The 15368-nt window shown below is 41.8% G+C and overlaps 1 protein-coding gene and 1 pseudogene across 2 annotated transcripts in view; both read left to right on the forward strand.

The window, feature by feature from the left end:
- LOC124606665 (solute carrier family 22 member 7-like) overlaps window positions 1-15368 on the forward strand; it is an 87055-nt gene that overhangs the window by 57233 nt on the left and 14454 nt on the right. For both annotated transcript variants that reach the window (XM_047138676.1, XM_047138677.1), the window contains exon 6: window positions 9778-9999. In XM_047138676.1, the coding sequence (XP_046994632.1) occupies window positions 9778-9999 (222 nt within the window). The remainder of the gene's footprint in view (window positions 1-9777; window positions 10000-15368) is intronic.
- Window positions 1336-1453, forward strand: LOC124608107 (annotated as a pseudogene).

Below are 15368 nucleotides of genomic sequence, written 5' to 3' on the forward strand. Positions count from 1 at the left end.
CAGTGGGTCCCAGTTCGATTCCTGGCCAGTTTGGAGATTTTCTCCGCTTGTGGTCTGGGTTTTATGTTGTCCTCCTCATCATTTCATCATCACCAATATGCAAGTCGCCCAGTGTGGCATCACCTGAAATAAGACTTGCAACCCGGCCGCCGATCTTCCCTAGATAGAGTCTCCCAGCCATCAATGCCACACGATCATTTTATATTCACATTGATCAAACTATAAAATATTCACAGAGTCACTTTTGGATTTTTCAGTTTTTATGCAGTTTCTCGGTGAGTGCTGACATACAGGTAGTTAGTAAAGGACTGTATGCCTAAGGTTGACAGTGCTGTACACTTGCCTGTAACTTCTAAATTCATAGGAGCTAGTGTAATTGTTTCATCTGTTCAGATATAAAATTAGTATCCTGACTGGTTGTCATGGTTCTTAGTGCCCCACACTTCAAGATCCATTGCTAAACCATTGTGTGTACTACTCCTTCTGCTTGTTGATTGATAAAAAACACAGCATGAAAAGTGGTCAAAAATGATTTAAACATACTTTTTACCTGCTGATATTCACATGAAGGGCCCAAGAATACCCATACCATTCATTCAGAACGGTTGTTGGCCTCCAGTAATCTCTAAAATGGTACCCACTGATGCCTAAGTTCTGTTCTTAGAGCGCAGAGCACACAATTCATTACATTCTACCCTATATCCTGTTTGTATGTGCAACAACAGTAGTTCTCTGTGAAACATTGTTCCATTGTTCATCACTCTCCACAACTTGCTAAGCTCATTACATTAAATTCCTGGTGCATGATATGTTATCCATATTTGGTTTACATATACAATGAAATGTGAAATGAAGTCCCATGCTTCTTTACAGAGCATAGGGGAACGATGCGGGAGACCCGCATCGCCTTACTAGGCAAGGTCCTAATGGAGGTGGTTTGCCGTTGCCTTCCTCCGACCGTAATGGGGATGAATGATGATGATGAAGACGACACAACAACACCCAGTCATCTCGAGTCAGGAAAAATCCCTGACCCCGCCGGGAATCGAACCCGGGACCCCGTGCTCGGGAAGCGAGAACGCTACCGCGACACCACGAGGGCGGACACATATACAATGCCATTTGTTAATACACAACTCTGTTGCAAACTGCTTACAATCTAGGTCCGTGCCCTACTCCATTCCTCTGGAAAAATGCCAACATGATCTATTGTGCACACTTTACCATGTGTTATCCTGGGACAGTGTATCACATAAGCTGGTATATTAATTGAGTTAAGTGCTTGTTTCATCTTTCAGGCCCATAAGTCATTTTAATGCTGCGTGATACAATGCAGCCAATGGCCTTGCCACAGTGGTAACACTGGATCCCATCGGATCACCGAAGTTAAGCACTGTTGGGCTGGGCTAGCACTTGGATGAGTGACCATCTGGTCTGCCAAGCGCTGTTGGCAAATGGGGTGTACTCAGCCCTTGTGAGGCAAACTGAGGAGCTACTTACACTTGTTGATTGAGAAGTAGGGGTTCCGGTCTTGTAAACTGACAAAAGGCCAGGAGAGTGGTGAGCTGACCACATGACCCTCCATACCCACATCCAGTGACGCCTGTGGTCTGAGGATGACACAGTGGCCAGTCGGTATCATTGGGCTCTCTGAGGTCTGTTCGGAAGGAGTTTTAGTGATGCACACAGGTAACAACAGAAATATGTGGTACCATAAATCAGGCTGAGCATCATTCTTTCCACAGTGGAGTAATTATTCTCCATCTTATTTACATGCCTGTTAACACAGCTGGTCAGATACTCTCTTCCTCCTATTTCTTTGCTAACATTGCAGGACTATTTCAACTGCCTGTAAAAGGTTTGATGGGACAAGTTCAAATGGCTCTAAGCACTATGGGACTTAACAGCTGAGGTCATCAGGCCCATAAACTTAGAACTACTTAAACCAAACTAACCTAAGGACATCACACACATCCATGCCCGAGGCAGGATTCGAACCTGCAACCATAGCAGCTGCGTGGTTCCGGATAGGGGGGCCTAGAACTGCTCGGCCACTGTGGCTGGCGGATGGGACAAGTGTTAAGTAAGTTCTTCCACCACACAAAAGCTTGCTAGCAAATTGGTGTCCAATGAAACTGATGTGTTGGTAAATGTGCCAACACCTTGTAGATATAGGAGGCCGAAATGGAAGCTATCTAACGCAGACGGGCGTGAATCCTGGTACAGGATAAGTAGTGAATGGTAGCAAGAAAAGTATGCAGCTCCTCGAATACTTAACTTTTATATATCCTTTGTTGTTTACAGCATTCTTGATGAGACATTTCATACGATAACTGTCAACTATGTAAGGCTAATGGCGCCTTGCTAGGTCGTAGCCATGGACTTAGCTGAAGGCTGTTCTGTCTCTCGGCAAATGAGAGAAGGCTTCGTCTGTGTAGTCGCTAGCAAAGTCGTCGTACAACTGGGGCGAGTGCTAGTCCGTATCTCGAGACCTGCCTTGTGGTGGCGCTCGGTCTGCGATCACACAGTGGCGACACACGGGTCCGACATGTACTAAATGGACCGCGGCCGATTTAAGCTACCACCTAGCAAGTGTGGTGTCTGGCGGTGACACCACAGAAACTTTATCCCCTTTTTCAAAAAATGTATGCAGGGTCTTGCTGATTCCGCAGTTTCAGGCTCAAGTTCCCTGTAATAGTTATCCAAACCTAGAAAGCGCTGTCATTCCTTTTCTGTACTGTGAATATGAAATTCCCATATGGCTTGTAAAAGCTGAAGCTCTGTTTGCACATCAATCTGGCGATGGTATGGCCTACTTATCAAATTTAAGATTAAACAGCATTTTCCAAACCTTCTGTTAGCTGGGCTGGACAGAATCATCTAAACACATTCTTTACTGTGCCATGTTGTCTTGTATATCCATGAGAAACACTATAATACCATCCAAATAATCATACACTGCCTTTGTTTCAGGTTTCATAGCACAAAATATCAAAATATAACAGGTTTTGGAATGTCACCAGTACTTTCTTCAATCTGAATGACATATGCTGGTACCAGTAATGAGTGAATTGAACTCTGTAGGTGATGTTGGGTCGATTCCCCATTGCTGCTTCCAACTCATAGTACACACTTAGCAAATGTAAAGTTGAAAAATTTCGGCTTTGCCCCAGGCTATCTAAAGTTTTCGTAATATTCGATACTGATTATTTTTCTGTGACTGTCTGGTGATGAAAATACTGATAGTCACAATAAAACTGATATGCCTAACTCACAGCATGCTCTTCTTGGTTACAATTACTGATGATTCTCTCCAAGAGGTGGTTCTTTCTTCTACAGTTTCAACATTGAGCTGCTGATTCATGACCTCCCCCATCACCCAGTATGGTTACTTGTTTATTAGTAGTTTATTCCCAGTGGTAATCCTATTTTATATTACAGGAGTTGCTGGCAGAGGTCTTTGAGATGAGGTGACTCTGTATATTCTTGTTACAGTCTTTCCATTTCCTCCATATCACTTCTCTGTTGATGTGACACTTTCTCCCAGAATATGACTAAATTGACAGACTACCCCGATTTAGAGTACTGTGCTTTCTACTCTCTATCCTACTCTTCAATCTCCAGTACATCATGATCCCTTAGAATCGACTTGCAAGGTAGAATAAAGAAAGGCACATCTGACACATAGTGTAGGGGACTGGGATTTTATAGTGGGTAGGTGATGGTGATTCCTGACATATTAAGTTTGGTAATAGGTGATTTACTTAGTTGGTTCAGTCTACAATGAAGACCCTGCTCCAACATCCAGCAGGAGGGGTGGGCATTCAACCCACAATCCTCTGTGTTGACGCATTGTTGTATGGTCATCTCAGTGAGCATAGCTTAGAAGCGGAGCGACCTCGTTTGATAGACATTCCTACTTGGCGGTGGGGTTCTCAGGTACTGGCACAATGGTCAGGCACTACTACATTGATAGCAAATAGGCTAGAGACCTGCTCCAGATGTGGTAACTGACAAAAGGCATGACACCCGGAGAGCAAAACATGGCTAGCAGCGCTTGAGAATGGTGGACATGCTGTGGATCAGATGCTGGGAAGGTCTCAGGTTGGTCATCATCGGTGCTGAGGCTGGACCCTTATACAGGCAGTTCATAGTATGGCGAATGGGGACAGCTGCTCCTGCGGGTGGCAGGTGAAGAGTAGTGTCCCCTCAGCAACAGGCCGATTACTGACACGACAGCAGTCGCCAGTCTGGTTACTCTTGCTGACTGGACGGCCAGTATTTACACACATCTGTGTCATCAGCCATTTTGACAAACAGACGCACTGCTTTTTAAGTATCCTTGATTGCCACTGGTCACCATTCGAGTGGTCATGCTGGTCAGCTGAAGCAGCCATGATGGCACAATGCTATGCAAGAGGATTACTGCTAAAACTTGGTCTGGCCAGCACTGCTACATTAAGTTACACCTTTGATACGCATGTATCAAGCAAAGTTGTGAGGGTTGCAACACCTTCTGTAGTTCGACAACTGTGCTGAGAGACGTGCCAAAGTAATAAAGCGGTCGTGGCAAACCTGCCAAAGCTCTCCTTCCTCCTCCCCTGCCCCCTGACCTCACAAAACAACTTCCCTACAAATTGTTTCATGCAGATTTAGCATTTTTGATAATTTCTTAAGGGGATTAATAACACTCAATCATTATTGAAAAAATATTATTAATTGACTGTGCTGATGGAAAAAGCTGCATAGAACAAATTAAATGTATCATTTGTATTCTAAGAAGATTGAATGTAAAACAAGGTCTGTAACTTGTTGTTTAGGCAGCAACTGTACATTAGTTGTATGATGTATAGTAAAGAAGAGATTTTATATGTTCCCCCTAAATGATTGATACTACACAAATTACATATTCCCGCGATAATATCGGTGAAACAGCGACAAATACAGTGCTGAGACAGTATATGTTTGTGTCTACAGTCGCATTTTATTTATTTTGCCTAATGATTACTGGTTTTGGCACACAGTACCATCCTCAGTCCATTTCCTGGCACGTAGCCGTCAGCTTATTTCGCAGTTACGTATTTGACACACCTACTTTGCAAATAAGTGTGACGACTGTGGTCCAGGGGATGGCCTGAGAACAGTACAGCGTACCGAATATGGTAACCCTTAGAAATAAATTGCGACTGTAGATACAAACATATGTTTTTACTACATAAATTACTAATTAAGTACAATCGTGTACGATACAGAAATATAAGAAAAAGGGCTGCAGTTGTCGAGGGAATATTCCGTTCTAGCAATTTTGTTTTTGTTATCATTTTTTTTGCATTACCTTGCTTGCAGCGAAAGAAATCCATTCATTTTGCCACTGAAATAAATTTTAACAGCAGTGTCGGGCTTTATCTGCAGGATAACTAATCTGACGGCCTGCCTATGCCTATGGTTGACCTTATGTAATTATTTTATCATCATTAAATTGCTAAATACGGCTTCACAAGATGAAGCCGTCACTGGACTTGTCTTACGAATCCTCAAAGCTGTTTCGATATAGTGATAAGCTTCTCTTAACTCTCACTCATACCCTCAAAATGTCCAAATGTGAAGCCAATTCAGTGCTCTTAACTAGATGTTTGACCTTAAACTTGAAAACAGGTAGTTCGTTGAGTAGCTCAATTGCATCAACATATTTACTTAATTTGGCATCAAGACCTGATATAAATTTTTCTAAGTAAAACAGAGGTTTCATTAAAGGCATTTCTTTAATCAGGAAATTACAGTAAGATGAATTGCTGTGATATATTTATGGTATCTCTTTCATATTTCACTTATTATTTTATCAAATATTGTGAACCTCTCGAGGTCAGCGAGCCTTCATGTAGTTTTCAGTAGACAGATATCGGAAGAAAAATTGGCAAAAAAATGTTCGAATAACGCATTTGTGTCACTACTCTCTTGCTCGTATTTGAGGTCCTATAACTTCGTAGCGAAGTAGCGGTAAGTGATCCATTACCGAAATTAAGCGAGCTGTGTAGGTGGGAACTATGTAAAGCACTCTAGTTGGACGAAATGAAACAGTGTCAACATTGTTGCAGGTCTAGGGAAATAATTTTTCTCTTAGACATAATGTAGGAACAAGGTTGGCATTAGAACCCACGAACTTCTTCCGGTTATTTCTTCAACCTTCTCTGCTGAGGTTTCTTCCAGTCAGCTTTTGCGCCAGCTTTGTTCCTGCTCCCTTGGTGGGGGCCTATCTCCTTACCCATTAGTATGACTGTGACCAAATTACAAAGCTGCTACGAAAGCAAAGAGAGTTTCATTGCAAATTTAAACGTTGCAAAAGCGCCACAGAGCAAAAAACCGCACAAAGCCTAAATTACCTTAAAGATGACCTCCTATGGAGCATTTAAGGAACTGGAAAGTAAAATTCTATCTACCGACTTGGGTTTATGTTAAATCTGTAAACGGATCGAAGCCATCTGTCCAGACACACTGTCGCCATAATGACATCGACATGAAGGGTGACACAAAGAACGCCAAAATACTGAAAGTTTTTTTCCAAAACTGTGTCACCCTGATAGATCCCACTCTAGGTCCGCCTTAAAATTGTCGTACGAACGTGAGAATGACAGGTATCGAAATAAGCGACCATGGCATGGAACAGAAACTTAAAACTTTCAACAGATAGAAGGTCAAGCTATCTGACGGAATACCATTGGTTTGTATATGGATTAGGGGAAAGATCTAGCCCCTCTTATGGCAGCAGTGTACCGTATGTCTCTGGAGAAACGAAACGTTTCTAACGATTGGAAAAAGGTACAGGTCAATCCCGTTTTCAATAAGGGTCATCGAACAGGCGCTCAAAACTATTGGCCTATATCTGATGTGGGACTGTTGTACAATTTTGGGACATGTTGTATTTTCCATTTTAGTGATTCACATTTTATATATTATATATTGTTAACACTAGAAGTACTGTGTGGGTCATTTTTGACCCATGATGGTTTTTCGAGGACCGTAGCCCCCTCCTGAATCATCACAGGATCAAACGTTCCCGTGACTTTTCATCATTTATGGGGTTGTACAATTCATCAAAATTTCATCCCCCTAGCTCACCTAGAAGCATGAAAAATTTACCTGTTATACCAGTAGTGCCATGTGGGTCATTTTAGACCCACACGCATTTTAACGCAATCTGATATCAGTAACACCGGCTTTCAGACACTAAATAGTTTCTGGGCGTGCCTAGACGTTATTCACGAGATGTTAGAGTATATTATGATACTTTGGGCCAAAAAGAACGTGAAATACGAAGTATTCACAAGTCGGCTGATGTTTTGTATCAGCGCGGCTTTCTGTTTCCTATGGAGTGGCGACGTGTAGACCTACGGAATGACACTGGGAAGCTACAGAATAACATATTATACAGTCCCCTTCTCCAATGCTGTCTGGGACACTGCTAACAGTTCTCTTGCACAACAGCAGATGTCAGGTGCGTAGCCCTTACGGACGTCACGACTAACAGCTTCTTCACCTCCTGAAACTGGCAGATGAGCTGAAACAAAAAGGAACAAGTTTAGTTGGAGCTTTTCGGAGATTACTCAAGGAGGTCCTTCCTGCAGCGCGAAGTGGAGATGACACATTGTATGCAACACACTTACAAGTCAGGCGACAATCTACTCACAGCTTACCAGGGGAAAAAGAAAAAAAAGTACCCGTATTCTGAATAACAAGTATGCTGGATGTCAGACGAATGAGAATACTGGAAATAAACTTCCAGACACTGTGAAGTTTTATAATGGGACTAAGGATACAGTGGATGTAATTGACCAAATGGCTAGACACTGCAGTGTCCGAGCTGGCACCCACCGAAGGCCTGTGCGTGTCTTTTACAATATTCTTGACCTTGCCATGATAACGCTCACACAATTTTTAAATTACCTAGCTCTAAGAAGATTTCACGTCGGGACTTCATCCTCAGAGTAGCAGATGAGCTTGCTGCCCTCTAGAAACTGCAGACAGGAGCCTGTCTCCCCTTGCAGGCACTCGATACCGGCGCTGGCCAGTATGGAAAAGGCGCTGTCAAATTCAGGACTTTTATACACAGAGTCACAGAGAGCTTGCTGCCTCTTACAAACATCCGAGAGAGGTCAATTTCCCCTTTCAGGCACTCGATAGCGGCACTGGCCAATATGGAAGTGGATGGTCTTGTCAAATTCAGGTTTCCTCAAGCAACAAATCAACAAAGGGAAATAAAACATCAAGCGTATGCTTCAAGTGCAAGCATGGGTGCAAAAGCTGCCGAGCAAAAACTCTTGTCGAATGTCTGACTCCCAGCTGAGGCAATTCTGTCGAGTCCTTGTTCTTAAATATTTCCAAATATTTATTGTTATAGGCTGAAGTTATTTGTTCTTATGTTTTAGTTACTTGATTGCAATAACCAAGAAATCATGCAGAGCATTTTAGTCACCTGCTGCATTTTTGGATCTTCCACAAATATTTGGTACTTACCTTATTTTTCTATAAAAGTAAAAATATTATTAATACTCATGTAGGCCGTGCGGTTCTAGGCGCTTCAGTCTGGAACCGCGCGACCGCTACGGTCGCAGGTTCGGATCCTGCCTCGGGAATGGATGTGTGTGATGTCCTTAGGTTAGTTAGGTTCAAGTACTTCTAAGTTCTAGAGGACTGACGACCTCAGACGTTAAGTCCCATAGTGCTCAGAGCCACTTGAACCAATACTCACGTAAACAATATATTTTGATTCTGTTTCAATCGTTTTATAAAGAAAAAACATTATAATATTGTTTTACCTCCTTGTTTGAACGACGGTTGATTAATATTGTGGAATTCCTTCTCTAAAATTAAAATAAAAAAATGCTTACTCTGAAAATTTATGTTTGACAGTGCACTATTCATTTAGAGACTTATTGCCGACATGAAGACACTCGGAACACCACCCAAATACGAATAAAACGTGGTTTTCTACTGTGAGTCAAAAATGACCCATATGGTACAACGAGGGGTACGGGGAAGTGTGGCACTTCTAGTGTTACTCCTTATTATTATTCAATAGACTGCTGCCATCTGGTGGTACTCCTCTGTATTACTTTGTTAACCAAAATGGCATCCGGCAGTATGCAGCTGGCTGTCAACTCAGACACATGTGTCACTTCGTGTTAGGCCATGAGGACACATATTTTCTAGTGTTTTACTCTCTTTTAACCATTAGGTAAAGTTAGTTTTGGTATGTATATATTTATATTTGCTGTAATAACTCATCTAAAAGTAATTTTGTTTTTTTATTTCAAATTCACAGTCCGTTACGCCGGTACAAAATTAACATACGGTTTGTCGCACAGCAGGATTTCATAACCTCTGCACGCAGATACGCCAAAAACAAATTTACGATTACGGCTACAACAGTGTAGTAGTTTCGTGATATTTGTAACCTTGCAAATCTGAAGATAGCAGCTTAGCCCTGCCGAAACTAATAATCCAGTGTATCTGCATGCGATAAAGGGCAGACTTCGTATCTGAAGCTTTCTTTACATTAGAAAGTCTCTTCGGGTTTTACTATTTCGTTTAATCAAAGCTACAGGTTTAGTGCGCAATGGAAACGTACCAAAGATCCTACAATTTTCTTTCAGCTAGGATTATTTATTACCTACGTTATTTATTTATTTGAAATGATCATCGGCATTTGCTTCAAATGTATTGGAAGAGAAAGTTGTTATTGTGTTTACTTGTTTATTTATTTACGTTTTTGTTCTTTAGGTATTTACCCGAGTCTCCAAGATGGCTACTAAGCAAAGGGCGTCCTGATGAGGCGCTGAAGATTCTCGAACGTGTGGCGGCAACAAATGGCAAGCCGTTACCTCCTGATACCACAATGAAGCTTAAATTTTTGTGTCATCAAAGAACTCCCAATATGGGAATAATAAACATCTTAACGAACAGGAATCTCTTCAAAAACACAATTCTGCTTGTGATTAGCAGGTAACAGCAATTAAATCATAGCATTTTACATTCAGTTTAAAGGACAGTAACTACTTTAAATTAGTATTAATTACATGTTACGTATTACTTCTTTCTGAAATGAAAACGAATAGAAGCAAATAAGCATTACTTAAACAGGGTTAAGGTAATTGCCATTGTTTTAAAAAGAACTGCTGCAGTAAGGAACTACGATTTCAGTGTAGTAGGTTATGAATTATTGTGTACACGTAAAGCATTTTTGATCACAGTGATAGAGTTAGTTGTTAAAGTTAATCTTACGTCTTTCGTCAAATTTCCTATGAACAATTGAAATATTTTAGACGTTAACTTCACATGTTTTGCTAGATAGTAAATTTGATGCAAGCCGGTATCAGACTACTCTCATTTCAGACAACAGCTCCGTATTTTATAGGATCCAGTTATAAAAGTGGTTGTAAAAGGAAGCAGGCTGCTAAGAAGCAGGTACATGATGATTTGGCAAGCAAAGTGGTTTCCACCTAACAGAGGACCGCGCTACACATCACACATTTCGTCCTTATTTATGGCATACGCAGAGATTGGCGAGATATCAGAGTGACAGAAGCGAGAGCTCCATAGGACCAAGAATTTAGAAAAAATAGCATTTTTGTGGTGGCTCGTGTGAGGCATCACCGGTTATTTTAACGTGGTCTCCGCAGCGGAGAGAAAGCAGTCTGGTAACTGGAGCGTCGTGGGGTCAAAACGCTATTTTAAATTTTTACGTTACTTGCACTGTAATAATCAAAATGTGGGGAACTTAGCAACAGCTTATGATTTTTTTAGTGATATGATGAAGCCCTACATGGAGGACACAAATTTTTTCTTTTAATTGACTTGTCGGTGTGGCGGGGCTATCGAATGCACGTTTATGCTGCGAGATTTTTCAAGACGAAGAAGGATTGCCATCGTGCGGTATTAAAGTGATTCTGCCATCTCCTCTCCGCTAGCGCAACACTTCCCTGTCTGTTTTGATCATCAGGTAAAGAATATCATCAAAGAATTCACAAACTGCTCTTATCTCATAGAAGGAGAAAAAGAAATTGCGTCCCGAAAAAGGTGGATCAAAACAGAGTCCACAGAACATCACCAGCTATTTTCATTAGTATTTGGGGAAATGACGCGCTACACCTAGTTTGGTGGCAAACTGCGGGATGAGAGAGAACCTATTATAAATGTAAATCACGTCTGTCTCTTTATAGAAAGTTTGAAACAACCATGTAATTGTAAAAATGCGGCGTTTGTATCACATACCGAGAAAGTTACTACTTCCCCTGTTTTTACAATGAATATTACCTCAGCAAGAGTAAATTATCAACTGCAAAACAATAAAAGTATCTAATTTTATATACGAAATTTTCGTGTACGCCTCACAAAATCTTCCTGGAAAATTTAAGTTCAAATCCCAAGTTTTTCTTTCTGTTTTCTTTTCCATGTCTTTTACGAAAATATTTTATAAAATGCATGACAGACAATTACTGACTTTATTTATATTTTATTCCGACTTATTTCGCTCATAAGTCACGTTCATCGTCGTCGAAAGATTAACGTGCACACAAAGCTAAAAGTATTGCTCATTCCGAACATTACAGGTATGCTATCTGTGTGAAGAGCAACTATTTGACCAACTCTGGTTGGTTCTCTTCAGTTAGTTGTTCTTCACATAGGTATCATCCTGTAATATTCGAAATGAATGGTACTTTCAGCTTTGATGTGTAATGTTGGCTGCAGATTAATCTTTCCAGTCCACGAAAATGGTTTATGAACGAAAAGAGATGTTTAATGAAAATATTAGTAAACATAACATAGTGAGCATTCAATAATGGTTCAAATGGCTCTGAGCACTATGGGACTTAACATCTATGGTCATCAGTCCCCTAGAACTTAGAACTACTTAAACCTAACTAACCTAAGGACGTCACACAACACCCAGCCATCACGAGGCAGAGAAAATCCCTGACCCCGCCGGGAATCGAACCCGGGAACCCGGGCGTGGGAAGCGAGAACGCTACCGCACGACCACGAGATGCGGGCTAGTGAGCATTGTTTAGATTTATGTGCAGTGCAAGCAACGTAAAAATTGAAAAGAAAAAATAAAATAGGAAAAAGTTTCCGCATAAAGACAAAAACCCACGATCCTCGGATTGTCGTAGTGCACTGTTTAAGCAGCACCAAACACTGCGAATAAACTACGCTAACTTAAGTGTCTCATGCATCGCCTGACCTGAGTCAAAAAATGCAATTTTTCCTAAACTCTCATATATTATAGCTTCCTCTTCATATCTGGTCAAGTCCTGAATATATCACAAATTTGGACGAAATTTGTTATGACGGTCCCCGTTTCAGTAAGGCTTGAGTCCCGACCTCGACAATATGTGGAAACAACGATTCATGCCGCGCAAGCTGAAGAACTGATGTAACGCCACTATGTCCCGGGCCGGGCACTTCGCCCATCGCCCCCACCCCCTTCCCCCGTTCACAAGCGTGCCATGACGGGGTACCTCGGGGCTGAGCTCACCTGCCGGAGGGACGTGCTACGGAACACTGCGTCCAGTGGAAGAGAACAGTCGTCAGGGCCGCTTCAGGATACAGTCAGATTACTGAAATATCGCAGCATTTGGACCGGCGGTCGTCAAAACTGTGGCCCGAACCAAGCATGCGTGCAGCCCACGGTTCGCGGTCTATTTTATAGCGCTATGCATCTAGACACTAACAGCTGAATCCAGTAACGTCAGCTAACATTGAGAACTTCTCAGGACAATAGTTTTCCTGCTCACAATCAGCAACAAATAAAACAAACTTACATAGAGAATAATATTTTAAGATGTTCTCTATTTTAATTCACGTTGGTGAAATCTGCTGCGAGTCAAGTAAAGTTGGCCGTTTACGTCAGGGGCAGGGGCGGTAAGCAGCTTCACTGTGTGGCTAGGGGATGTGAGTGGGGAATGTTTTGCTGTTTATCTCTCGTTGCTGACAACTCATGGGAGTGTGTGCCTCGTACCGATCATACGCTATAGTATAAATTTCGAAGGGAAGTGAAATCCGATACTGCAGTGCGTGTGTTATTCTGAATTAAAATACAAAGATCCTCAGAACATGCACGCATGTCGGAAAGAACAGGAACTGCAGCGGCTATAGGCGATATGGAATACATTAATGCATGCACGTCCGAGGGAACACTGCATCGCACAGTAATTCGGAATAACGCAGGCACTGCAGTGTTGTTTTTATCCGCCGACACGGAGCAAGCGACTGTCAAGTAAAATGCCTCCCCTGTACGGGAATCAACATAACGGCTGTACAGGTGCAGGTTGTAGACACATGGCTGACGACATGTGGCAGCTTGGGTCTGGCCTTGAGTTATGCTTGGGTAGCCAAATGCTAAGGCGACCGCCAGCAATTAGTGGGAAATCCGGGTTCGGGTCACGGTCCTTCACAAATTTCCATTATCGTCATTCCATTTTACAGCTGATTGCGAATATATTCTATGGAAGCAAAATGCAGTCGTCAGTGCGCATTATAGAGACGGCCATCTTAAGACGCAATACATATCTGTGGCAAGGAATATGGAATTAATAAAGCTGTTGTAATGCAACGCAATGAGTAGAAGAAAAATTACATTCAAAGCATTTAGTAAATGTTTGTGATCGAGTTGCATATTCCATAACGCATTTAAATATAGGTGCTATTAAGGTTACTAATTAATTAATAAACTGCTCACACAACACAGCAACAATTCGTCAGGCAATTACAGTGTCGCAACTTTGGGGGTTCTTGGTTGGCAGCATCCTGAAACAGAAGAGTCGACACGAAGTTTTCCGAATGATGCCGACTTCTACCGATCAGTACTTGGGGGCCAGCATCCAACTTTCTATAGCTAGTCTGTTGGGGGCTCATAACGCACTAATTCACGTAAGTTACCATTCAGTAATGAGATCGGTACATATGCAGCCCGAGAGGCCGCTCCACAATGTCAGTGTTGGCTCTTGAATAGAAACATTTGACAACCACTGATTTAGACGATGCCTCCAGGCTGAAAACACGAGGACACTCCAAACCTCTCTCATTTTGTAACAAAGAAATGTAAAATAATTACTTAATTATTCTAGCTACTTATCGAAACTACTACATCTTTCAATACTACGCAATATTTTAGTTTCCTCTTTTATCTTTAGATACATGTAGAAATTGGAAGAGTACTATTGTTGTGGTCTTCAGTTCAAAGACCGATCTTCTACAGCTCATGACCATGACGTGGGTCTATCCTGTTCGAACCTGTTCGTCTCCGAATAACTGCTGCAACCTACTTACATTTCAACCTACTTCCTGTATTCATCTCTTGGTATCCCTCTACAGTTTTTACCTCCATAACGTCCCTTCAGTATTAAACTGATGATGCCGTGGTGTATTAGAATGTGTCCTATCAAGCAACTTCTTGTTTCATTCAAACTACACCAGAAATTTCTTTTCTTGACAGCTCTATTTACTACTCACTCGTAAGTTACGTGATCTACACATCTGATGTTAGCATTCTTCTGCAGCACCACATTTCAAAACCTTACATTCCTTTCTCGTTTGAACTTCTTATAGTTCACATCCCACTTCAGCACAAAACTAAGCTCCAAATACCTACAGACAACGCATCCTAACAGCCAGATCTATATTATATGTTAAGAAATTCCACTTTTTCAGAAATTTTTTTCATGCTATTGCCAATCTCTGCCTTAGCCATCATTAGTTATTTAAATGTTCAATTGGCGAAAGTCATCTACTACCTTTAGTGTCTCATTTCCTAATCTAATTACTTTGCTTGATTTTCATATTTTCATCATGTAAATCTCTCTTCAAGACAATCTTATTCGTACTCGTCGGCTTTAATTCCGTTTCTGAATTTCTCTTTCATTTTCTTTTATGCTTTATCAACGTACAGATTCAATAATATCAGTAGCAGGCTGCAAACCTGCCTCACTCTCTTCGTGACTGTTGCTCGTCTTTCATGTCGCTCGATGACCCGCGCCCCTGCTCGCGTTTTCTTAGTGCGTTCACTGGCGCCACTACGTTTGCTCGTTTTGTCTGCCCGTGAGTGGCAGCAGCGGCGTTTATCGATAGCGAGTACTGTGGTACTATCTTTGGAGCGACCTCTAGTATTTCCGGTTCGTTGTGTGGGAGTTCAGTTGGGACGGAGCAGCAGAGAGGTCCGCACAGCGCCAGTACTCGCAGGGACAGCTGGCGATACATGCACTGCCCGATGGAAGAATGTGGTCGCGAGAATGCACGACCACGCCGAGGACCGGATTCAGCTAGTTTAAGTTGAATGGATCGTTAAATCCGAGTAGTGAAACCGCCACCATTGT

The sequence above is a fragment of the Schistocerca americana genome, chromosome 3 (assembly GCF_021461395.2).
Source record: "Schistocerca americana isolate TAMUIC-IGC-003095 chromosome 3, iqSchAmer2.1, whole genome shotgun sequence".
NCBI classification, from domain to species: domain Eukaryota; kingdom Metazoa; phylum Arthropoda; class Insecta; order Orthoptera; family Acrididae; genus Schistocerca; species Schistocerca americana.